The sequence below is a fragment of the Protopterus annectens genome, chromosome 1.part0 (genome assembly GCF_019279795.1).
Source record: "Protopterus annectens isolate FY-2018-M chromosome 1.part0, PAN1.0, whole genome shotgun sequence".
NCBI classification, from domain to species: domain Eukaryota; kingdom Metazoa; phylum Chordata; order Ceratodontiformes; family Protopteridae; genus Protopterus; species Protopterus annectens.
In genome coordinates, this window is record NC_056725.1 from 1,739,129,987 (window position 1) to 1,739,157,053 (window position 27,067).

General features: G+C 38.9%; 1 protein-coding gene across 1 annotated transcript in view; it reads right to left on the bottom strand.

Moving 5' to 3' along the window:
• The window catches only part of LETM2 (leucine zipper and EF-hand containing transmembrane protein 2), a 1,071,376-nt gene that overhangs the window by 903,941 nt on the left and 140,368 nt on the right, over positions 1 to 27,067 (bottom strand). Inside the window, exon 3 of the mRNA XM_044068981.1 lies at positions 13,007 to 13,445. Within this exon, the coding sequence (XP_043924916.1) occupies positions 13,007 to 13,445 (439 nt within the window). The remainder of the gene's footprint in view (positions 1 to 13,006; positions 13,446 to 27,067) is intronic.

Here is a 27,067-nt window from a genome sequence, read left to right on the forward strand (position 1 = left end):
AGATGAAAAACTCCTTTCACAAATGCCTTACATAGTCTATAAGTGGAGATGGGAGAAAGAAAGCTATTAAACTCCCCTACAAGTTGTAACTTTATAGTGGAAAAGCTAGCTCCGTGCTGAAACAGTGAGCTGAGAAACATAAGGATGTCTGCATCTGAAACAGAAAAGGGATCAATTTTCTTCTACGATGCCCAAATGGAAAATCTCTTCCATTTACAATGACAAACTTTCTTAGTGGAGGACTTCTGAGAAGCAAGAATAATTTCCCAAACAGAGGAGTCTATCCTGGACTTTAATTGAATCCCTGGAAGTGGAGAAACCAAGTGGTCAATATGAGAGATCGAAAACTGAAAATCTGGCGTTTCGACAGATGGGAAATTGGATCCTGCCTGGGATCCAGTATCCATAGAGGATATTTGCTGTGAGATCGCAGGAAGGGGAACCATATCTGATGAGGCCAGTAAGGGGCAATGAGGATTAGATTGGTCTTCAACCTGCTGGCTTTCTTTAAAACTATGGGAATCAGGGGAATCGGAAGATAGGCATATAGGAGATCCGGGGGCCACTCATGGATTAGAGCATCCCTGGGCAACTCCCCAAAGGGGGGGATCAGAGCGATGAACTTGCTGCACTTGTTTAGAGGAGTGCCAAAGAGGTTGTAGCAAGGCAGGCCCCAATGGCTAAATATCTGATTCGCCACTGATTGATTCAGGGGCCACTCATGTGGACTTAAGATCGATCTGCTCAGTCTGTCTACCATAAGATTGGACTCCCCCAGATGTGTGTTGCAATGAGAAAAATGATTTGAAGAGATTCAACATTCACAAACCCTCATGGCCTCCCTGTACAACGGGTATGAACGGGTTCCCCCCTGCTTGCTGATGTACCAAAACATCAACATACTGTCTGTAAGAATTGCAACTGTCCCCAGAGGAAGGCAGTCCTGAAGGTCTGCAACATCAGAAGGACAACGCTCATCTCCACTACATTTATGTGCAATTTGGTCTCTGTCATGGACCATGTACATTGGACCATCTTTCCCTGGAAATGCCCCCCCCCCCTCCAACAGGGAGGCATCCATGGTCACCATGACTATAGGTGAGGGAAGAATGAAGGGTCTGTCGAGATGGAGGTCAACTGTAAGGATCCACCACTACAGATGGCACCTGCAAATCGGAGTTAGCCTGAATGGGGCTGACAACAGATGGAGCAGACTAGACCATTGGACAGCTAGGGTCCACTGGAGAACTCACACAAAGAACCTATATACAGGAACCAGAAGACTGGCAGCTGACATGGACCCTAAGGCCATGAGGACCAGTTGAGCTGCCAGTGTCAGGGTATCTACTAACAGTTGAACCCGCTGTCTCAAGTATCTTATTCTCTATGGAGGTAAGGCTGCTATCTGTGTGGTTGTGTTTAATTGCATTCCTATGAATCTGATGTTCTGTACAGGAGACATCTTGGACTTTGCCATGTTCACTATAACTTCCAAGTAACTGAACAATTGCAACATAACCTGAATTAGCATGAAGTAGTTGATGCCTTGTAGATGCTGTTAGTAGCCAATCATCCAGGTATGGAAACACCTGGAATCCTTGCAGATGGAGGCGAGCTGCAACCACTGCCATGCATATGGCAAACACCCGGGAGGCAGTGGTGAGACCAAAGGGCAGTGCTCTGAATTGGTAATGCTTGGCCCCCAGCCTGAAGCTCAGATATCTCCTGGAGCACCTGTCTATTTTAATATGTAGTACGCGTCCTGGAGAAATACAGAGCATATCCAATCGTCCTTGCGCAGAAGCGGCAGAAAGGACTGTACTGTGACCATGCGGAACTTTGACTTCTTTACAAATTCAGACTGCTCAGATCCAAGATCAGTTAAAGGACTTCTGTTTTCTTTGGCACCAAAAAGAAGCAGAAGTAAGTTCCGCATCCTAGATGTTCGTCTGGGACCTCCTGGACAACTCTTTTTTCTAGACGTTTTTGAACTTCTAGAAGAGCACTCTCCCTCTGACTGGGTGGCACTTCTCGGAGATACGTCCTGAAACTGGGAGGAGGAAGAGAAAAGGGAATATAGTAACCTCTGGAAATTATATGTAACACGCAGGTGTCATTTGTTATGTTTGTCCAGACATAGGAGTGTAACGACAGTCTGCCCCAACTGCCTCCAGAGTAGGACAGCTGGGCAGTGCCTCAGGTGCACTGATAGGGCCTGTCAGAGAAGGGTTCTCTGAAGCTCTGGTTTTGTGGATCCCTTCTCCCTGTGGGGAGATGTCGACCATTAAATCATCTCCCTCTGCCTCTAGAAAAGGATTCATCCTGTGAATTGGGAAAAGACTCTCGAGACTTAATGAAACATATCTTCTTCTTACTCCATTGGTTCCTGGAGAAGGTCCATTGAGGAGAAGAAAACTTGATCACTAAGGCAGATAGGGTCTTCCCTTCTTGCTCATTGCGAGTAAGTCTCTTTTACTGATGGCCCAAACAAAGAGGAGCCATCAAAGGGGGTGTTAATGAACGATGCCTTAAAGGGGTCTGCAAACCAGCACAGCCTCATCCAGGCATGTCTCCTGAGGGTTATGCCTCAACCAGCTGGTTGAGAGGTTCCTTCTACAACATGGGAAATTAACCTCATTGAGGAATTCGCAATGGAGGGCATTGTGGTCAGGTGGGGAGAAACCTTCTTGAGGTTCTCCTCTGACAATGACTGCGTCAGTCAGGTATAGATTTCATCAGGTCTCTCTGAAGGCGTGTGAAGTGCACCGAGTAACTCAGTGTTCTCAGTGTAAAAGTGGCTGAAGCATACACTTGCTTCCTATGTCTGTCCAAAGCCTGAGATTCCTTGTTCGGGGGATGAACAGTGGAGCTCAGCTCAGCAAGTTCCTTCTTAGTAGCTGCCGACACCACAATGGCATCAACTGGTACACCCTTACTCCAAAATGTGTGGTCACTGGGGGACTAAGATATCTGTCTGTGCATCTGGGGATATTCTCCATAGTGTCAGGTTCCTTCCAAGCCCAGTGGCGATAAGGTCAATAAGCTGGTCCTCCAGTGGGGTAATACAGGATGCAGATGGGCCCATCCCAAATGCATCCAGAACACTGACTCCTCAGAGGAAGGGGGTTAGGAAGACCAGCCACCCTTTTGCTTCAGAATTTCTAAGATATCAAATAAAGAGATATTGTCAGGTGGAGATCGGGGGGACCCTTACCCCTCATCGAAGTCAGTGTCCTCTGTCAAAGACTCCAAAGGGGAGTCTAGGTACTTCCTCTTGCACCATCGCTTCTGAGAAACCTCATCTGGAGGGTACTCAGGACAGGACTCAGAATACAGGGGAACCTCCTACTGAGGGGTAGTCTGGAGGCTCTCCAGGAGGGGCTGACCATGGACAGGACAGAAGGGAGCAAAGCCTTGATCCGCACGGAGTTGGATAGGACGTTGTGGAAGATCGACCGCATCCTGCAGTGTGGAGAAAGCCCTCTCTGCCACCTGGAAGGAGTTCTTGACCTATCACCACTGGAGCTGAAGCTACCAAAGGAGAGAAGGAGGAGGCTATCCCATATTTGACACCTCCCCCGAACTATCAAAATCCGAGATCCCCAGGGGAAGGGACGGCTCTGAAAAGGTTCGGGCCAACTCCAGCCCAGAGGACCATCTCCCACATCTCAGGTCAGGCACCAGCTCCACTCAGAAGATATCATAGCCAAGCTGGCCTGGGACACTGCCGGAGTCAACGAAAGACATATTCTGCAATCCGATGATGGTCCACTCAAGAAGGCCAGACCCTGCAACTCTGAAGCTGAGGGTCAGATCAGAGGAGGTGGCTGTGGTATAGGGGTTGGTATACTCACGGATCCAGTATGGGTCGAAAAGGCAAGATCCCCAGCTAGATCTGGACTTTGAGAAAACTCTGCATCATCCTACCCATATCGGAGTGGGTCAGCCTAGAGGATCTAGAGGAGACAGAGGAATGTGTAGACCTGACCTGAAACAGGCTGGTCCGGATGGTCAGAACAGAACAGGGATATTTACACTGATGTAGAGTATGGTGCCGGGACCTCCGATCTGGGCATGTCTGACCCAAAGGAGTCTGCTTCGGAGATGAAGAGCTGTGGATCCAAACTACCTCCACAGGATCTGACTACTCTGACCCGAAGGCTGATCTCATACAGAGGAAGTCTTGGCCGGTACCCGCTCCAGTGTTCTGTATGTTCGATGTTTTCCGCTTTCGATGAATAGGGGTCGATATTACAACATTCAAAGTTTTGAAACTTCGATGTTCTAATATAGTTCTTAAACCCAAACAAAACAAAATTAAATATCTTCTCTAACAGGAAATCCAAAGTAAAACCACCTCCTCTCTCCATATACTCCACTAATGGCACTATAATAGAACCAGTTAACCAAACAAAATTACTTGGTGTCACGATAGACAACAACCTAACATTCAATAAACACATATCACTCACAATAAAGTAAGTTCACATCAAACTTGGTGCTCTATATAGGGCCAAACCTTACCTTACTCAAAATGCCAGACTAGCCACAGCCAGATCCCACCTCCTATCTATTTTTCTCTACTGTTCTCATCTTTTCACTAACCTGCATAAGTCTGATTTACATCTACTTGATTCCTGCTATAACAAAATAGCAAAATTTGCCGCTAATATATCCAACAGGAATCATCATTGCCTTGCTCTTCAAAAATTACACTGGCTTGAATTTCCCACTCTGTTAGATTGCTCAATCAGCTCGCCAGTGCCCAATGTATTATCCACAAACCTGAAAACTGCCCTGCACTTTCAACTATATAATCCAACCCCAGGACCCTTAGATCATATGATAAACTTATACTCAAGGTTACAAAGTCCCATAATTACTTTGGTGACTCTCTCTTCTCCTTCTCCTTCTCTCTTCTCCTTCAAAGTAGCCAAACAGTGGAACCGATTACCCCAGAATATCTTAAAAAACACAGATCGTCATAGCTTCAAAAAACTTCTAAAGGAATACTTTACTCAACAATGGCTATGCTCCAGTAATACTCCTGGCTAGTTTCTCATGCCTTCGATCAAATGTTTTCTATTCTGCTATCTTCTTGTCTTACCTCTATCAAATGAAAATGTCACAATGGTTTTTAGTTACATATTTAATGAGTTTCATATTACTGTCTGTAATAAAGCTTAAGAAATGTAATGTTTTCTATTTTACATTCACCTTTTTGTAAATCATGATTGTTGGCAACTGTCAAACTTTTTTGTATATTGCTTGTAAATCTTTTAAAAATTTTTGTAATCTTTTTTGTACTATTGTTATGGAGCTTATCTCCCCAGGTCTTCGCAGAAAACAGGCTACTTGCCCAGCCAGACATTACCCGGTTAACAAATGTAAAATAGATAAATAAATAATACTTAAGATATGATTACTTTACATGAACCTACGCTTATTGTAAGATTAGAGGGCAAATCAATGATTTATTGATGGAAGGATTAACATCAATGAGCTGAATTATTTGAACATGATGTGCCTACTTACCCCAACCATCTTCAGCATACACAAAATTCAGAAGCAAATACATAATCCTCCCATGCGTCCTATTGTTGACGGGAGGGAATCCATCACCAATGCTTGTGCAAAATTTACTGATGTAAATTAAAAGGTTTACTGGGTGATGAACCTCAGATCTGCAGGGATTCATGGTTTTTTTGAGTAAAATAAACTGGCTTGATTTTGTTGATAGTGATCTGTTGGTAACAATCGATGTAAAATACTTCTACACTGTAATTCCTCATAATACTGGATTGGAGTGGTTTCGGGAATTCTTAATGAGTAAAGGTAGTAACTATGAGAGGATCAATCTTCTCGAAGAGCTTTTAGAATTAGTCCTAACTAATAATTTCATCCTTTTTGAAGGTGATTACTACCACTAGCATAACGGGGTGGCTATGGGTCTATATATGCAAACATCGTTATGGCTCATTGGGAAAAACAATTCTTGCTAAATGGCTCCTTTAGTGAGTTCATCCGTTTTTATTTGAGATACCTGGATGATATGTTTATAGTATGGCGAGGGACAAGGGATGGTCTGGATGACCTCCTTGAGTATATTAATAACAGTACCAATTTCTTTTTAAATTTACTTTTCCAGTTGAGTCCACAAAAATTTATTATTTGGATGTTCTTTTGGAAAAGGATTTGAACTAGCAGCTTGCACTGCTCGTATTTTTCAAAACCCCCCATACTCAAATACATTTCTCTATTTCTCCAGTGTGCATCCAATTTCACAAAAAAAATCTGTTGTGAAAGGACAGTTTGTCCGAGCTACTAGGATGGTCTCCAAAGAACAATATTTTTTAGAGGAATGTGACTTATTTAGTAGTATGTTTCAAAGTAGGGACTATCTGGATGCTTTTGTTGAAGATATCAAACACGAGGTTATCAACAAGAGACTAAATAACTTTTATGTCCTGATTTTAACTGTCAGCCATGGTACCACTATTTTGGATAATAATATCTGTAATAGGGTAGAGATAAGGGAGGTTAATACCACTTCACAGTACCTTTATTTCCACATTCAACGTGAAAAGTGAGGTCATCAGATGGGTACTAAATAAAAACTGGGTCAAATTCAAAGATAACTCGATTCATGAACTCGTGTGATAAGCCGTGTATGATTTGTAGAAGAGTCGATAACTTAAAAAATATACTTAAAAGAACAATTAAAGCAAAAAGGAATACCAACAATAGTATGCAAAATATGCTCAAATGTGGTTCCCGCCCTTACTGTAAAATTTATTAAAACAGGAGACTAGCACATGATTAGGGAAAAATCATATTTTATGAAAGGAAAAATATAATTGCTGTACTAGGGGGTAGCATATGCTACTTTGTGTCAATACTGTAACTGTTTTTATATTGGAAAAACGTAGGATGCTAAAAGAAAAATTTATAAGCATTCTTATGGCATCCATTAAGAATAATAATACAAATGCCCTTGCCAACCACATTATGAACCACTCAGGCCATGAGTTTAAATTTTTGATGATCGAGAAGGTAGCGCATAATGAAAGAGATGGTGCCCGGCATTTACATCTTGAAAAGCAAGAATTGTATTGGCATTTATTTTTCAATGCCACTAATTGGCCAAGGTTGAATGAATACAGCCGATCACCTGTTTGTTAAAAATCAAGTCCGTGGAAAGATGATAATTTTTTGGTTTTGTATTTTATAGTGATTGGCTGTTTTTTATCATGACAATTTCTAGCATAAGAAGTCTTTACATTTGTTTTATTTATCTATAAATAGTACAGTATTAGTAGTTTAAGAATGTATTTTTTAGTGTAAACTCAGCATGCACCTAATACAGTAGACCATATTTATTAACTGCTTTATAATTAAATTTATGGAGCTTATTAGTGTTTTATACGTGTGTGTGTGTGTGTGTGTGTGTGTGTGTGTGTGTGTGTGTGTGTGTGTGTGTATATATGTATATATATATATATATATATATATATATATATATATGTGTGTGTGTGTGTGTGTGTGTGTATTTTATACAATCTATTTTTGTGGATTATCCATTTTAAAGAGTTTATTATTTGTGGGTGTGTCACTTTAAAGATCCATGATGTCTAGTATGAATGGCAGGCTTTCTTAGTCTACTGAAATACTACATTAATAAATACTCTATTTACTGTATAAGCCATCTGATGTAGTTCCTAATTTGTGGGGATGAAAGTGCTTATTGTTCATTTTGTTCTTTGTAAACTCCTTTTGAGGGTTTCTTACATTAAAGTGTTTTTGTGTTTCTCATGCATGGGCATGGGTTATGTTCTTTCGCTACTGAAGTTTCTGTTTCTGTTCAGGTGATAGTCCTGAAAGAATCATTAACCATATGCTGAGGCATATTTTTAATTTGTTTTTTTTTCTTTCTAGGTGCAACCGGATTTGATTGAGGAAGTGGGGACCACTGTTGGTATCCATCAGGATCAAAACAGGGAAACGAACACCAGCCAGAATAACAAACTGACAGTACTGGATAATGTCTCATAATAAGCACTTAAAATGTTTCCAGTAGTAAACATGTAAGTACACAACTAAACACTGCCAAACTGTCTTATTATCTCAAAAAACAATGTGACGTGTTCAAAATTCTTTTACAACTTTTAAGTTAAATATTTTCCAGTAGTCACAGTCCAAACACCAAAGCAACCACTGTGCCAAACCAGTGTTAAAAATTAGCTCCACACAATTTAACCACATTAAACTGTCATAAAATAACATTTAACAGCTACTTAAAATATATTTTCCAGTCAGAGAGAGTACAATTTCCACAAAACATTCAAATAACTTAATTTGTGGTAAAATTGAGATCCAATGTTAAAAACTGACAAAGCAGACCCATTCACACAGAAAATATTGTATAAATGCTGAAGTTTTACAACAATTTCCTATCAAAAGATGAAAATAAAACAACAGTAAGATAACGTGATTAATTTGTGGTTCTGACTGCACGAGACAGCCTCAAGTGTCTAATGGCACACATACACACTGCATGTCTGAGAAAAATACTGAAAGCTTCTTCAGCAACAGTAAAAACAACCATTTGCCAAAAGAATGATGTCTAATAAACACTGCTGCAATCAGAAATTCTTACAGGGATTACTGTAAACACTGACAGAAATAACAATATTGATATAAATATACAAATAGAAAGATAATAATAAATCTAATAATAAAATGAGAGTAAGTGGGTCTCCAAAGAAAGCTTACATAAGCAGTAGGCCACAAAAATCAGCACTGAAGCCTGTGAAGAGTCAGAGGACTTTCTTCTTTGGATAGCAGAAAAAGACTGAACATTCACTTCTTGTGACAGCTGAAGGCTTCCCTCTCAGGATATGCTTAACCAATTAGCTGTCACAGGAAGATATAGGGAGGAGGGGGGGTCTGAGCTTCTGAAAGCTGGCCAGTACTGAGTCATCTTGGCAGATAACCCAAAATGCCAGTAAGGCAGTGGATGTGATGAACATCTGATAATGCTATTGAAGCGCAGAGAATCTGAGAAATTTCCTGAGCCTGCGGCTATGGGAACATGATGACAAGCATACTTTAAATCTAATGTTACCATGATACTCAAAGGAGGAATGAGGGTAACTGTTTGACGGATACACATTTTGAACTTCGGTACTTTTTTACATATAGCTTGAGAAAGGAAAGACCTAGAATTGGTCTCCATGTTAGTTCTTTCTTTGGTAAAAGGCAGTGACCTAAAGGCAGTGGTTCTATGAATCCTAGGGGAGGACTGGTTGATGGGGAGGAATTCACCCTGAAAGGAGTATTTATCTATCCAGTACCAACTGTAACTCACTTAAACACCCTCTGGCACCCAAGAGTCTGATCACTCTGTTGCCAAAAGAGAATGTAAACAAGACAGTTTCGGAGGAAGATTTAGAAAGATAGGGTGCAGGAGGGAAGGGTACAGGGATACAATGCTATCACAGTCATTCTGAAGGATTAGGAAAAGATCCTTGCTTCTTGTTATTCCTCATTATAACATCTCTTTTTTGGTTCCTGTTTGCCTCGAGTTGACATGGATTGCTTTGTTTTCTTTATAAAAGGAAAAGCGGATATCGGCAATTTGTAAAGAGGGATTTGAAAAGTCTTAAGACACTCCCTGAATTAACTTCTGTCTTTCATCAAATTGTTTAAGGGCCTGAGCAGCAGAAGGGCCAGACAAAACTGGCTTATCTAAAGCAGAATTCAAAATTTCAGATTTTACTTCATCAACAAAGTTTTGGTTACATACCCTGACATACCTCCTCATAACAGTACCAGTGGCCCTAGGCACAGTATCTGCACAATCATTTACACTCTTCAAAACACTTTTAGACACTTGAAAAAATATTAGAAACAAGAGGATTCAGAAAGGAACTATCCTGTGAAGGAAGTGAGGTGGAATATTCTCTCCAACTGTCTACAAAAACAGAATAACTTTCCACATAAGTGTCTGGTAGTTATGAATTCTGTAAGATGAATTGGAAGAATTAATTCTCTTACCAAATCTGTTTAACACTTTGCCTTCTCTCTCTGCTGGGAAGGGTTTGGTATTGACTAACAATCTGTTGGTAACTGGTAAGAAAAGTAGATATAGCAGCTGGATCTAATACATGATAAGAAAACAAAACATTGTTAGTTTTAGGTACTTTATGCAGTCTATCTGCTTTTCTGGGTGTTGCAGGTTGAGAGTCAGGATTAATACAGGCATTAAACACATCTTCCAAGGCTGGCAAAATGGGAGGGATGGGTACAAAATGAGGTATACCCTGTTGTAACATATCATGTCATCTCCTCAGTTCAGGGCAATTTCCACCTGTTCCCATGTTCCCACTAAAATACCTCATTCATTCTGGAAATAGTCTGGAAAGAAAAGTCTTCCAAAGGAGGTACAGAAGAGCAAGTTTCTTCAAAATCTGAGTTATGGGCTTGATAACCCACATGAGAAGAAGCCCTATCTATGTCTATGTCAGAATCCTCCAGCTGATTTTCCTCAGGAATTTCTTTACAGATACTGCTATCAAGAACGGATGTCTGAGAAATGGGATTAATACCCTGTAATAATTTCCTGGGTAATCTAAGAAAATCAGCATTTCTAATAGACACAGTGTCTTCAAATGAGCAATGTCTAACCTATTTTTTCTTTGCAGGTAGCACCCTGACAGAAGACCAACTAGGAGATGGCAGTTCAGCCCTATCAAGAAGTCTCTTTTCCCAGATGCCCCCAAGAAACATCCCCCTGAGAATCTATCTGACCCAAAGAAGATGGTTCTCATGTCCGCAATGGACAATGGAACAGCCAGAGAGGACATGGCTGAAAAGACTACACTACAGGAACCCAGACAAGAAAGTGAGTGGTCTGAAGAACAATGTTTGGCCACTATAGATTTACTCATCAATGGCTGATGCACTTTCTGACACTACAGTGGTGGCAAGGGCTCACTATTGTGTTGTTTCTTCCTTTCAGGTACACAGGACCTGAGTAAGTATCCATGCTGTTGCCAGGGAAGACGTTTGAATGCTTGTACAAAGTGCTGGAATGAGTCAGTCAGAAGGTAAGCTGTCAAGTAAGAGTTCACAAGCAGCACATACACACTTAAGACTTCCCTTCCTCCACACAGAACCCCTATTTGTAAAAGCATAAACACAGTACAAAAAATCCTGTCAAAAGAAAAGCACCACCAAAGAATGTACTCCGACAGAAAAATAACAGGTTAGTTGTCATGAAGCACGCACAAGCAAAACAAAAAACATCTTCTGCCCAGTTAACACTTCACAGTCCTTAAACTGACATAAAAAACATTAAAGGTTCATATAAATCAGTGCATTTTTCTACTTATAAAAATAGCTATCAAATAAAAAAAGAAGCCGCTAGCTAAAAATAGCAGTCACGGAAAGGAAATATCATTTTTAGTCATACAAATATTTTCTTAAAAGGGCAAGTATTTCTGTGTGGAAATGTTCCCCTGTGGGGACCCATCTGCCAGAAATGAAGCATCAAGGCTGCCTACTGTTTGTATGGAACCTCATAGCTTCTTCCTCTTGAGACAGCAAGAAAGTACTGAAGATTTCTTCCTCTCATTGCTGATTTTCCTCCTCTGTGTTGTCCAGACATCAGTCAGACTGAGGGTGTGGGAGGGAGCTACAACTTTGCGAAGACACAGCCAGTTGTTGTTACCTTAGACAGGATACAACCCATATAGCCTAAAGGCTTCTACAGCAGTTAGAATGATGAGCATCTTAAAAGTACTCAAGACTTCTTCACTCTGACTGTTGATTTCCATCCCTGGGCTCTCCAGTCAAATCTATGAGGGTTTTTTATTACTTAAATTCTAATATATCATACTGCAGAAAAATAAATAAATTATTCCAAAAAAGATGTGTGCACCAAAAGAATACATGGTGTATGCCTGACTAAATGACCATCTATACCCTCACTGCCTATTAGCTCAGTAACATAAGCATCTATAGTGGACTTGGTGTCCTTTTAAAGAACAACATTTTTTATAGGCTCAATAATTATTTAACTTCCTTCCACAAATGCTTTTTTTTTTAATATTTCACCTCTTTGAGGAAAAGCAGCATTGCATACCTTCAAGGCATCTTATCCAACGACATGCAGAAATATGACACAACGTAAATGTATTTTCACATTTATTAGCCATGTAACATCTGGATGCTTGTCAAACATTCAGTGAACAACAGATACAATGGAAATGAGCTCCTAGCCTCTATAAGACATTTATTTACAGAAGATGTATAGAAGGAATATGTACCACGTGACAAGCAAATTCCCTGTAACTAGAAAATTAGCATTTAAAGCTAGATGTAACCCATATGCTACAATTAGATCAATTCCATCCCACTAAGAAGCCCGTTTTTTAATGATATAACAGAATTACTTTAATAACTCATTCTGGTAAATAATTCAGTTTACCCATTCTCTCTGTAAAAAGTACTTCCTCATATTAAGAATAAACATTTCCTTTTTCTCAAATCAGTTTTAACAAGCTTTGGAAGAGACTACACATAGCACCAACCTGTGCAAATTAAGTTCTTCTGACCAAGGAAACCTTTTTCTTTATTATGTGGATTAATCAAAAACTTACCAAACTACCCTTCCCTCCCCACACAACCTCATCCATCATTTGCATTATGGATTGAGAACCTATCAATCAGCAATGTTCTAATTTTAGGGTGTGGGTGAAAAGCTAGGTTGCTTTGTCAGTTTAAAGAGAAGCCATCAGAACAGCTGCCAACCTACCTTTCTGCTGTTTCCCCATAAAAAAATTTCCCAAACAATGAAAGCACAGAAAAAAATGATCTTATCCTACTTTACCCAACAAAATTAATCTAAAAACATAGCTCACAAATCCAGAGTGTACTTCATGGAGAATAAACAGCATAGTCACAGTAAAACTGTATTCATCAAGATGAAACTCTGGTTACCTACCCTTCTTCTCTCCCGTCTGGTGAGCTGCTGACCATTTAATAAAGACCACACCATTCGAGCTGCAACAGTGGTATCAATCCATAAAAGACGGAATCCATTGTAATAATGCTTCAGTTCATCAACAACCCGTTGCCTCAAAGACTTCCGTGCTACATCTTTCAAGTCGTCAACTTTGGCTGGAGTTGATAAAGTCTTCTCTGTGTCTGAAGTACTAGAAGGCTGAGTTTTCTCCTCTGAAAGTCCACAATTTGACGTGTACAATGGTTGTATTATAATGGTGTGCGGCTGAGGCAGAGATAAGAAAATGTGTGAAGAATGCAGCAATTTCCTATATTCCTTTCCTTTTAATCGAGTCCTTTTTAAATGGAGGTCCTGCACACTAAGAATCACAAATGAGGAACAGTATGAAGACCTGCTGTGCACCAGAAACAGTGATCTTCTGAAATTTAAAAATAAATAAGAAAATAAAACATTAAAAAATATATTAAACATCACTATTTCAGACTGTGACAGTTTTTAATAAATTAGTCTCAAGACATGTACACCTAAAACAGATACCTGTCACCTGGATTTTACTCCCCTGCACAACAAAAAAAAAAATTCAACCATTAAAAAGTTATCAAAATCAACACATTATCAGATAAATGCAACAAGTAATAATCAAGCAACTATACCAAAAAGAAAGCATAAAGTACTCAGTGCAATAGCATATTTTAGTGAGAGACTTGTAGCAGTATTACAATCACTGGGGGTCTGGTCACTGACAGCAGTAGATATTCAGCCTGTTTTTTCAAACCATGGAAGGTCTTCATGTGCAGCAGTTACCCCTGGTTTTCTGCTGCTGCTTCTCTGAATTTACTTGGCACACACAACATTATCCAATACTAGTAGGAACTATAACATTTCTAAACTTAGTGCAATCTTTGATAAAAATACCTCCTTAAACATAAAGTAAACTATAATCAGTCAATAGTAGATAGCCTATGATGTACACCTGTGCAAAGTTCTCGCCTTAACAATTGACTGCAAAGGAAATCATTTTGTGGTAATTTATCACACATATTGATTTTTCCCCCCCAAAGACTAGTCTCCAGTAAGTAGTAGTAGAAGTATGAAATGGAATGACCAGGAGGACCCTCCTCAAGCAGAGAGTGCTGGTTCACACTAGGCTGGAGCAGCTCCGACAAGTAGTTCTAATCATCCTGATCCATTAACAGGTGATTCCAGAGACCAAATTGCTGGGATCAGATCTCAGGCTTACAGCCAGTGCTGATCACAATGTCTTTGACAGTGAAGGAGGATTAGTTAAGTTTCAAGTATCACTAATTGTGGGTGAACTTCAATCTGCAGCGTCCACAGAACCGGATAAACAAATGCATTTATCCTGAGGAGATTCAAGGCTAGTCCTGCTCTCTGAGGGTTGGTCCTGTGACAATGTTCTGGCTTGTGCACTGGGCTGTGTGGTGGACATTACCCCACTTTTTACTGCTACCACTTTATCTAAGTGGGCCAAAACACTTCCACTATTTTACATCATGTAGCTTGGCTGAACTTCTGGCACTTACGACAGATGTCAGTTTATCATGCTATCCTTAAGAAAAAAGCAGGCAATGCCAGTGCAGATCACAGCTAATAATTTGATGCCTACATGGTCACATGAGGTGTTGGTCAAGGATATGAATTATGGACTTCACCTATGATATCAAGGATCCAGATCCAAACTATGTCAGCAGAAAAAATAGAATTGTCAGTACTGAATATGAGACAACAATGCAAAGAAGCCCTGTCTGTTTATTTATTTATATTTGTTCACCAGGGTAGTGCACAAATCGCAATGGACCATTTTCAGGCACATCCCAGGTAAATAAGATCACATAAGAAATGAATAAAGCATATTTACAGACACAAAGATATGCTAAAAAACAAATACATATACATATTTACAGATGCAAGAATATGCTATAACATTTACTTCAAGAAGCAGTTTAGAATATCAAAACATGGATGTAAAAATGAAATTATGATTAGACTCGGATAATCAGGATTCATTTTGTGAGTGGGAAGCTGCAGGATCCAATGTGGGGGAGAGGAATGATGAGGTCTTACCTGCTTATCTCTATCAGGGGAAAAGTGTGAGTGGACATGCTGGGGGTATTCCCAAGTAGACTTTATGGATTATGTGTTCATAGAGGTGGGGTCAATTACCTCACAATGCCCAAATGCATTCACATCTTGACTATGTCTCGTCAAGTCAGTAGAAAGATAATATGGCCTTACTCAAACTTAAGTCAAATAACTGGCAATAGTATGATAGCCCCTTTTCAAATCTGCACACCTCACTGATTATGGGACATTTAGAGCATGAGGGGCTCAAAGTCCCCTCGTGAAGAGAGACAGAACCCACTCAGTAAAAAAACACATCCACAACATATCTTGGTTGTGGCAACCATGGAAGAATAGTGCAGCTGGATGTGTAGTGGAAGCTGAAATCAGTGGTGACTGATCCTGCTAAGCACACAAACCAAGTCAGTTTGGGATCAAGGAGTAGGGTATCCAGTCAGTCTGCGCTGCAATGGAAGGGGGTAGATAGCCAAAGCAGGTAACGGAGGTTCCATTACACAGACATTCACAGTCCAGGTCAGTGAGAAGAGTATGCAGAGAAGGTTGCATGGTCAGAGCTGGACCAAAACGGAGTCCCGCTGCCCCACCAATAATTTCAGTACTAATGAGTCGAGGACTGTAACACTCTCAAATGAGACTGCCAACAAGTCAGTCAGCATTGACACTGATGTTGTTGGGTCTTGACACAAAGCAAGTAAACAAAAACCAAGGTCAACCCACAAAGTGCAAAGGGTAAAAGTAAGAAGAAAATACCTCCACAAACCTTTATACAATGTCTGTTTAAGGAAATTCACAAAACACTTGAGTACTTTCATATTCTCAATCAGTTTTAAAAATGAGATCTAATTACTTGCATATTTGTAGATTGTTTGGATTGGTTGTTTGTAATTTGACTGAGTTGACGGTATTGTAAATGTGGGCATTCTACTTGCACAAACAGTTTAGATAAAGTCTGAGTAGACAAAAGCACTTGTGAATTTCATTACACTGACATTCTGCTTTTCCTTACCTTGACACAAAATGCAAAAAAAAAAAAAATAAATAAAAAAAATAAAAAAAAAAAAAAAAAAAGGAAACATTGACCTGAGACAGCCAAGTCCAACACCAAACCCAAAAGGTCATCCCTCAACACTGAAGGCTCCACTAATCTCAAAGGGCTCAAAGTCTGTAAATGTAACTCTGATAGTGTAGTTGAGGTAAAAAAATAAATAAAAGTACAGAAATCCAACAAGAAAAACATCACCATCCACCTCACACTGCCAGTCAAATGAGGAAAACTGGGTTTCCTGTTGTAGAAAATAAGAGAGAGAAAGAGATCTTCCCATCCCAATGCTGACAGGAATTTTACCTCCTCACAGCTGACCATCAGCTGCTTCCCAGGCCTACCTATCCTCCCCAAATTAATTTCAATCCATGCTTGGGGCCAGTGAGGAGATTAAGGTACATACTGCAGCATGATATTTTTGCTGAGGAATGTTTTTCAGTGCCCTAACTTCCCCTTCCCTTGAGAGTCCTCATAACATCCAGGGTAAGACGTCCAATGAGACTTGCTGGCATACTGTCCTGCCACAACTGCAACCCAGCCAATGCCCTCGCCACTCTAAGGAAAACAACATCCGTGTATTCCTAGCCCGATCTAGAGATCAAGCACAAGGACTACCTGATTGCAAGCTCCCCTTCTGGAACAAATATGCCCATCTTCCCCTTGCCAGTCCCACACAAACATCTGGGCATCTAATCTAACCTTGGTTACCTAAGCCATTGTCAAGGCCTTATCCCTACAGTGCTGGCTGAGACAGAGGAACCATATTTGCCACATCAATGGGAAAGCCTTCCACACTTGCTTGTAGTCTAAGTCAATAATGTAGACCTCCTACAACAAACAATTCTTATGGAATAAGGTGTAGGGGAATCTTAATTCAGGTGTTTGATTTACCACTAATATAATTTAGGGTAGGACTACCACTAATATAATTTAGGGTAAGGACTTCAAAGAATACTGTATCATCAACAGCAAGGAAAGCTATGGATAACAATGAACAGATGTAAAGGGCATTTAAACCACTACAGTTGCTAATGATATCAAGCCCGGAGATCTTTTTGGTGAGAATGTTGAGGTCTTTAAAGATAGTTTAGGTACTTAGCAGAGATCCAGGAGTATTGCCAGGATCCACAGAACTGGTATTTTTGATTCTGGAAAGTGAAAAAAGGACTTGGCTCAAAGTGATCTTGTGAGGAGGGAAATGAAAGGGAATGGGAGGGACAGATGGGTGGGATGAAGTAGAAAGATAATTTGTCAGTAAGAATATCAGTCATGTGCTCAACATTAGAGAGGGTACCATTAGAAGCAAGTTCAGTGCATAATTATTGGTTATTTCTAAGCTTCTTAATACAGACAAAGGCCTTAAAGTTGTCTACTGAAATAGCTACAACCCAAAGTTAACAGTCGATCTTGCATTTTCTAGAAGCAACTTAGAGGGAACTAGTTTTAAATCCCTTTTGTAATGGTGACGTGGACACCTTGTAGAAACAGCTAGGAGCTTTTTTATTTTCTTAAACAGTTTTTGAAGGGGTAATTCCACCATAAAGGTTTAGTTTTAAACTTGCTATTAAGCTTAAATCAGACGAATAATGTCTCAACACATATCTATGCAAGTCATAGTAAAAAATCACAGTAGGCAGCAGCTTGAGGTACAAGGCTTGCTGAGAAGCTATAACATTTATGGTCATCAATAAAATCAGTAAGCAGCAAGTAATTTGTTTTGAAGTAATCTTTAAATGTAGAGATAGTATTAGAAGCCATAAAGCAGGCTTTCAGGGAGATGGTCAGATTTGACTAGGGAGGAGGCAACAAGCAGGGAGACAATTAACAGAGACATCTGCGAGGACAATATCAGGAAGATTATCAACTAATTTGCATTTATGAAATGTAGAAGTCTCTGGGTATATCTGTTGTTAGTAGTATATGTTTGCCAGTTTATCTATGGATAGTTGATTTCACCCATAAGAAACATATTTTGTTCAATGGTGTTAACTTTTCTAGCTGGTTAAGGTTGTCAGCATGCTCTGATGGGGTCATAGACGAAATCCTATCCTTGTCTATAATGGGCCAATTAATTTCATTGAGTGTAGCTAGGACTTCGTTCAGTTCCAGATTTGTATCATGCAGAACCTAGTAACAGACAATAGGGTTACAAATATATATATAAATACTCCCCCACAACTGCTGGAGGAACTGAATGCATGACAGGTATTGTACCCTGGAAAAGATGGACTGCTACCATTACACTAGAACCAAGTTTCTGTAATAGCACAAATGCTGATGTCTTCAAGAGCATGGAAGGTCTCAAGTTCAGAGATTTTGATATATTTAGGGTACTGGCATTCAGCACTTCTACTATTATCCAGACTGGAATTTGCTATGTTGGATCGTCCATTAAATAAACTCTATCTAAAAAGGCACTATGGGGGCAGCAAATGTTTTAGTATGTGAAAACTGAGGGTGAAAGGTGCAGGCCATCCTTAGCAAAGCATGAGAGTCCACTGACCATTTCTTTCCATGCAGAGACAGACAGACATACAGACAGACACACACACACACATATCCCCTGGAACAACACCAATATACTTGCCAATTACTGAAGACAATTATTTTAGCTTTATGTTTAGGAAATCTACACAGTTAAATACCAGGGCTTTTCCTTCTACAAATACCTAAGGGAAAAGTTCAGCAAGGTCTCCCTGCATCTAACCTCCCATGGTGAAATACTGAAGATCATTCATTAACAAATGAGCAACTAGAAGATCATAAATGTACCTGGGGTGATGCAGGGGCCTAAGAGCCATAGTAATGTCCCCTAACCATAACACCAGAGAGGCAGCTGTCACCCTATCCTTTACCAACCGGATTGAGTGTCGTGTTTGTATACCTTACAATGCAGTTATAGATAACTGATTCATTTATGGGATGTACTGCAGGCTTAATGAGTCTTAAGGGTACATTTGCATGGAGGACAGCTGCCTCTCTGCTGTACTTTTGGATCTGGATGAGTTAGTATTTTGACTGTAAATAAGGTAAACTAGTAGGATATCTAGGTGATCCCTAAGTAGATGTATTTACTACATCAGCATATGCAGTAGAGATAATGTGGAACTCTTGTAATACAGTGTTATTTTCTTGTCTACTGACCACTGACAGGATGGAAAGACTAGCCTCCAGTTTAGATAAAAAGTGCATCTCTCACAAGTGAAGCCAGTGAGAATGTGTGTCAGAAGTGGGGTGTCAGAAAACATGAGGTTTTTGCTATACTGCCTTGGATAATACAGCACTACTAAGCTGGCTAAGGATAAAGCTAAAGTATGCTGGGACTCCATGGTGACAGTGTTTTCTTTTCAGATCAACTAACAGCAAAGATAACTGATAACAGAATACACAGAAAGTACAGCTCTAAAATTAGTGCAAACTAATGATGGGTAAGGACATGCAACATATAGCCAGCTGAGCTACAACAGCAAGGGGGGGGGGTCAATTTTAAGTGAGCTTTTACCTGAGGATAACTGATTACACCTGTAGTTACATATGGATAATTAGTATTCTGGGTCTACAGAACAAAGAGAGTGGTCAAATTAATTTAATTAGTTAAAGGGAAGCACAAAATTAAACTTTTGTGCTTATTGCCAAAGACAAAAAGATGAGTAAGAGGGAATTATGTAGTTAAAACAAACATAAGGGTGGACAACCAAAGAGCCACTGCATTTAAGAACACAATAGGAACACAGTGTAGAAAATATTCTAATTCCTATGACTCATAAATAGACACAGCTTTGCTATCAGTCCTAAACCAAACTTTAAAATACAAGGGAAATGACTTCAATACACTGCAATAAAGTATAAATTGCACTCAAACAAGAAAACAATATAAGGAATACTAAGCAAGAAATCTGTCCTTCCCACACAGCAGCCTTTTCTATGACAGCTTCTGCGTTTTTTCAGAAAAAAATCAAATGTTTTTTATCCTTTACAGAAAAAAACTAATTTCTATCTCCTCCCTCAGTTCATATGTCAACATCTTCTAATACCTATGACTCACCAAAAAGACACAGCCTTGTTTTCTGTCCTAAGCAAAATGTTTATCATGCAAGGGAAAAGAGTTTCAATACACTGCAATAAAACTACAGACTGCCATGTAAGACAATGCAAGAAATACTATTCAAACATACAGCAATCAGAGAACAATACGATATTATACAGACTGACTTAGAATGAGGTAGCAGATGGGCAATGAATTAAACAAAGTGCATTTAAAGTAAGAAATCTTTGAGGGAAAATTCTGGATTTTAGATACCATTTTCTCTTTTCCACTTTACTTGTAAGTAGCAATCTGTACAAAGACAGAAAGGGAACCAATGTGTTACAAATTACTGTTGAAGAATGCTTCCTTTCCAAGCCACTAAAGCTAATTCAGGAATTTGGTGTGTACACAGCAAATAAATTGAGTACACATTCAAAAAGATTGCATTTAAACAAGGTTTATGGTATGGGACAGAGCATTCGACTGTTACAGATGTGTACCAAATTAATAAGCTTAAACTTACAAGCATCAACATTAGACACAGGGCAAGGAACAGGAAAAGAATGCACTTGATATGATGTGTTCCTTGCACCAAGAGGCAAAAGCTCTAAAAGAAAAAGATCTAAATGTTTCTTCTCGCACCAGCTGGCTTCACAAGCTGAAGAGAACAAATGAGTATTGCAGTAGCATGGGGTGCTACTTCAAGGAAGGCATCTCCACATAAATGCACTTAATTTAAGCTATTTTTAATAATTTTATTAAATCATAATTTAAACAGTGACACAATACAAATTAATTAATAGGAAAAAAAATACAGTGACATTTTCATTATTTTCATACAGTATACATACTTTCTTTTTAACAATCATTCACTCCAGTGGATATGAAGGATTAGAGAGGTTTAAAAGAGGACAAATTATGTGATGTTGAATGGATAATGTACAAAAAATGCATGTGATGTATAATGTTTGTAACTGGGAATATGTTACTATGGTTTGTTTTCTTTTACACAAATCTATGTCTGCCTATGACTTAAGTGATAATTCAATAAAGGTGTTTACTCCAACATTGCAAAAACTGCGCAGTTTCTGCCTTCTCTTAAACCTCAATCCTCCTCCTGAACATTACTCTGCATGTATTGTTTAAAAATTCCATTTATTTCTATACAATTTGCTCCTGCCCTTCTCTAACGATCCCACCCCAGTTCTTTTAGCTTCTTTACAATACTCAGTACTTCAATTACAGGTGATTTAGATAAAGATTTCAATTTTCTAGTAATTGCTTTTTGGCAACCAGTAGCATTAAACACAATAACACCTTGCTAAATATAAGCAGATTAGATTCTATGTCCCAATTCAAAAGAATCATTTCTTTACTTACAACCATTTCCTCCCCCAACATTTCTGATAAAGTACTCTGTAGGAAATTTTTAAAATCTACTAACCCATTATATTTCCAAAAACCGTAGTCAATCACCCTTCTCTTTCCTATCACACTTCCAGCATTTGCTATTTACGAGGGGGTGATGAAAAGTTCAAAGCCAGACCTAGAAGGGAATGACATGGAGCCATGAAACTTATTCAACATACTTCTCCCAAAGTTCAACACACTTGGCACATCGTGTCTGAAGTTTCTGTAACCTTGCCTTGGCACATCATGTCTGAAGTTTCTGTAACCTTGCCAAAACAAATCTGAAGTCTGGTCACTGAAATATTGTTCCACTGCTGCAATCACCTCCGAATCAACCCCCAATTTTGTAAAAACATCCATCGTTTTGTGAGCCTTGTGAACAGGTGCATTGTCTTGCAAAAAGAGAACTCCTTTCCGCAACTTCCCTTTCCTTTTTTCTTTCGATGCCTCTTTTAATCAACACAGCAAGTTACAGTAGTACTCTACATTGACAGTCAGTCATTACAACACCTTCCTGATCCCAAAAACCCTGTGGCCATGACCTTCCCTGCTGACTTTTTGGTCTTGAACTTCTTTGGCCTTCATGAAACCAAGTGCCGCCATTGCATGGACTGTTGTTTTGTCTCAGGATCATAGTGGTGTCACCATGTTTCATCAACAGTAACTAGTCATGCCAAAACGTTGGCACCAGCTCGAAGAAAATGTTGAAAAATTAACTTGGAAGTGTCTATTAATCATATTTTCATGTCAGCATTCAAATATTTAGACACCCAGTTGGCTGACAGTTTCTGCATACCCAACTGCTCTCTACTGTCTGCTTGCAGTATAAAACTACCTATGCAAACACTTCAAAGCAAAAATCCTAAACACTCTGGGCACTGTTGTAAACTTGGGAGTCATACAGACGCCCTTCCGTTCTTCCTGAAAGTGCCTTTATAGTCTCTCTTCCCAATCTTTTCTAACCACCGCTGATTGAATCTTATAATTATCATGCAATATTTTATGTACTCCACTAATTATGCCTTTTTAATATTAACTTATGTCTTAGACACAACTAAAAACTCTAACAGAGATGGTCTTTAACTTAGAAATCCACAATGCCTTTATCTGTGCCTATATCTGAATATCATTCCCTGGTAGGGACGGCAGTTTCTAAACTGCAGTACAAAGTTTTGCTTGGCCTTATCCCACTCTATTACTTTCCTCTCTTTCTAATGATTTGCTCCCAACACCTTGGTTCCTTTTCCAGTTTTCTTCAGTAAATTCCAGTCTATTTTCTATAACCCTACTTGCAGTCACCCTATCGACAAAATGTCTTTTCTCTATTCCCTTGTTTGCTTAGATTTTACAATATTTTCTACTACTTTGTGAACATTCTGCATAGTTGTTGTTATTCTTAAGAATCTGCATCCAAAATCCTACTCTCTGCTTATTTCTTGAACCCCCTATTTATCATCATCCCTTTTCAGTTTAATGTATAACCTTCTACTTGTGTTTTATATATATGAGCCTTAACAATAAAGATCTAAAGTATCCTTTCAAATCAAGTAATCCTACGTCACATTGTTCTATGGGGAGAATCAGCTTACACCACTTATCTCTAGACTTCTTCCTCCTCAGGTAATCCTAAACCACCTTGTTCTATAGGGAGAGTCAACCTAAACCACTCAACTCTAGCCTACCTCCTCTTTCAATTAAATCCTTTATTAATTACTGTCCACAGCCCATCCAATGGTTGATAAAAATATGCCTGAACTGTACATAAAACTAAAAGGCCTAAAAACATTTTCACTGTTTATATCTTACAATCCACAGTCTTAATCAAGAGCTTCCAGTTTCTTAATTGTTTTACTACCTTTTGTTGAGTCTCTTCCCATACAACCTTAGCTGCTATAACAGACTCCGTTTTAATTCACATGCCTAAATACTACATCTTATCATGTCTCCATAAATATGGGCACTGCTGAACCAATTCATTTGTGTGTACATTTTGAAATAAAATGTACTTCACAATCTACCTAAAGGTGTCACAATAAGGGAGATCCTGGAGTACTCATACTATTCGGAAATAGAATGAGCTTTACAGACTGGTGCTTATATACATGAACATCTGATTTGTTATGATAAAGTGGAGGAATCTTAGACTGCTCACTTCAAGATACTTGTTCCTTCATTTTTTTTAAAGAAAAAGTCTACCATTTATATACATCACATTCACAACAACAATCAAATTCAAATAATCAACCATGAACTTCAAAAACTGTCACAAAAGGAACTAAATTAAAACAAGATTATAAAAAGTAGAACGTTTAATTCAAGTTCATTTGTGTTTTGTACTCTTGCTCTGAGCTATCTATCCACTGGTCATGCCTTCAATTTTTTGTCAAAGTCCTAACTGTATAAAATAAGTAGCCATCTTATAAGAGAAAAATAAAAATAAACATATTTACTATTAAATATCTACATTACTCACCATCCTTATATTGCTCAGAAGAATACAACAAACAATTATACCCTACCCTCTCATCACCACTCAAATAAACACTTCCCTCCCAAAGTGTTCACAAATATAAATGTTCCCATCATTGCCAACCACTTTTTCAGTTTAATCTGTTATTTGCCTCATCAACTCATGGACATACCCTTATTAGTTTTTCAAAAACTGTAGCCAGGCAAGCTAACAATTTAAAAACCTTTGTTACCTAACAATATTCAAACCCTCCTCCGCTAACCTGATCCGGTCAGTTAACTATCACTTTACTAATCATCAGTCTTTCACGTGATTTCCATTTCCTAGTTATAATGTTTTTGACCATTAACAGATGCTGGAGTGCAGGGAGTGCCTTCTGTGTGGAGTCTGCATGTCCTCCCCGTGGCTGGGTGGGCGTTTGAAAGACCTGCATAAATGGGCGTGCCTTCGTTGAAGGTTGAACGTCGAGCTGGCACCTCGGCGTTCATGAAAATCTACTGCCAATCATTAGCGGACCGGAAATCCGCTGTGGCGACCCCCAACCGGGAAAAGCCGAAAGACAACAACAACAGATGTGAATAAATTCTGGCACCCTCCAATTACTATCCCCTTCATTCCCTATGCTCAGAAAGTATTTTGCAGTCACTGACTTTACATTTCTTCCCTTAAGTACACAATCATGTTTTTTATATCTTTTAAAAAATCACTTACACTGTCAAACTCCCAGAATAACTAAACCATCTCCCTTTTCTTGTTTATCACATCTCCAACAATTATTATTGGCCACTAGAAATATTTCTGGACCCTAGATGGGGTATAAAAATATTTGTGGGCAAACTTCCAGGCAAAAATGTAATGCTCTTGATTTTATAATTTCCTCCATTGGGATACACACATTATTTTCCACCATATTTTATCTTCTTTCTTACCAATCTACCTAATTCATTCCTAAGCATTCTAGTGTGATATTGTCTGTCCCATTGCAGTAATCTATAATGGTTGGCAAACACCCCTAAGTACATCTTCCCCTAATACCTAATCTCTACACACCATTTTACTAGACCAGACCAGTCACTCTACATCACTTTACCCCTACAAACAGCCATTAGCTTAGATTTAAACACTAAATTATGAAATCATAGACCCCTTGGCAATATATATATCTAGTAGCAATCTCTTCCCACTCCATCACTTTACCTTCTTTTAACAAATGATCCAAGTATTTTACCTCATTGTTCTGTTGCATCCACCTCCAAGTTGGCATGTTCACTTTCATATCATGCATTCTACCCCTATTGGCAATATGTCATGCCTCTAATCTTTTAATCTTGGTCCAAAAGCAATTTTTAAGATCTACATTAAATGAATATAGCCTCCCACATGTTTTTGTCCCCTATCCATTGGAATTCTCTTAAAATGTATCCTTCCAACTTGCTGTGTACCTGCTTATCCAATACCTCTTCAAAAAGGATAATTGTAATGCTTGAATATACAAGTCCAAATCCAAAACTCCCAAGCCCCCTTGGTCTTTAGGAACAATGACCCTCTTCCACCACACTCTACAATTTTCTCCCAACCATAAAAAAAACCTTCACCCAGCTTCAAATGTTTATGATCATACTCTTATCTAGGGGACAACCCAGAGTGTAACGTGTAGCAACACAAGCCACTGCACTACCTGAACCAATTGATCCACACCACAGTGTAACTGTGTGTCCAAGATTGCAAGTTTCTATGAATTTTCTCAAATAAGAAGTCGGATCACTTCTACTTGGAGTCATCATAGCTTTTACAACCCCCCCCACCATACCTAAATATTTAAATCCCTTTGCACTTTCTATCTGTACATCTCTGCTAAGAAACACTTCAAATGAGTTACATTAAGATCTAAATTGTTAGTTTTCTTCTTAGGAACCAAAATGCTCTAAAATATCAAATAACTTATTACTTTGAGGCATAGCCAACAATAGACTCAAGCTGTCAGTTAACAAAGCTGGCTATCACTTTAACATGTGCTACTACTCCTGAATATATAGTCTTAAGTGAAAATATAAATGTCCTGAGAAAATCTGAATCTTTTCCTTACAAATTTTCCATGATCCTAACTCAAATATGCATCCTGCATCACCATCTTTGCCACTTCCTTATCATGTTAATAACTTCCATTTTAAAGGGGCTTGTTAACCCATTAATACTCCAAGATCCTATATTCATATCTTCCATTGATTCCTGTTAACAGACTACAACTATTATTTCTGTTTAAGGTGTCCCTTACTATGATTTGCTTCCTCCTCAAAACTTTCTTCCCCACAGCTATCTCTACCAATAATTAACAACATTTTTGGAGAGCTATAAGAATCAATCAAAGGAGGTTAGAAAGGACTGGGAAGAGAGACTAGATAAGCAATTCACAAAGAAACAATGGGAGAATATAGGTATGTCTCCCAAATATGCAACAAAGTCTAGAAGATTTATGATCTTTGCTTGGAAGTGTTAACTTACGTATTTTTATACCCCAAGTAGATTCCAAGGAATTCTTCCTCAGGTAGACAGCAAATGTTGGAGGTGTAATGGGGAAGAAAGAGATTATAATTTGTTGGCAGACTTTAAAGATTCCCTGCAGATTGCTTTGCCAGAGATACTGGGTGAGCAATTTGGTGCAACTAAGGAAATTATTTTTTTTTTTAGCTGTGATACAGAATTGGAATTGCCTAAATGTAGAAAGGCCTTACTGAGTCTAATTATTGTGGCTGTCAAAAAAAGCAATTACTAGAAAATGAAAATCTAACTAACTTTACTAGAAGCAGCGAATATAGTAACAGAGATAAAACACCTGTAATTGGGATCTTTAGAAAAGGGTAGGACCAAATTACAAAGGAAAAAATGGAAATTGTGGGAACAATACATGCAGAGGAGGAATGAGGTTGAAAAGGAGGCAGGACTTAAATGAGAAAGGAGGATATGAATGAGCTATATAATGTCTGACTG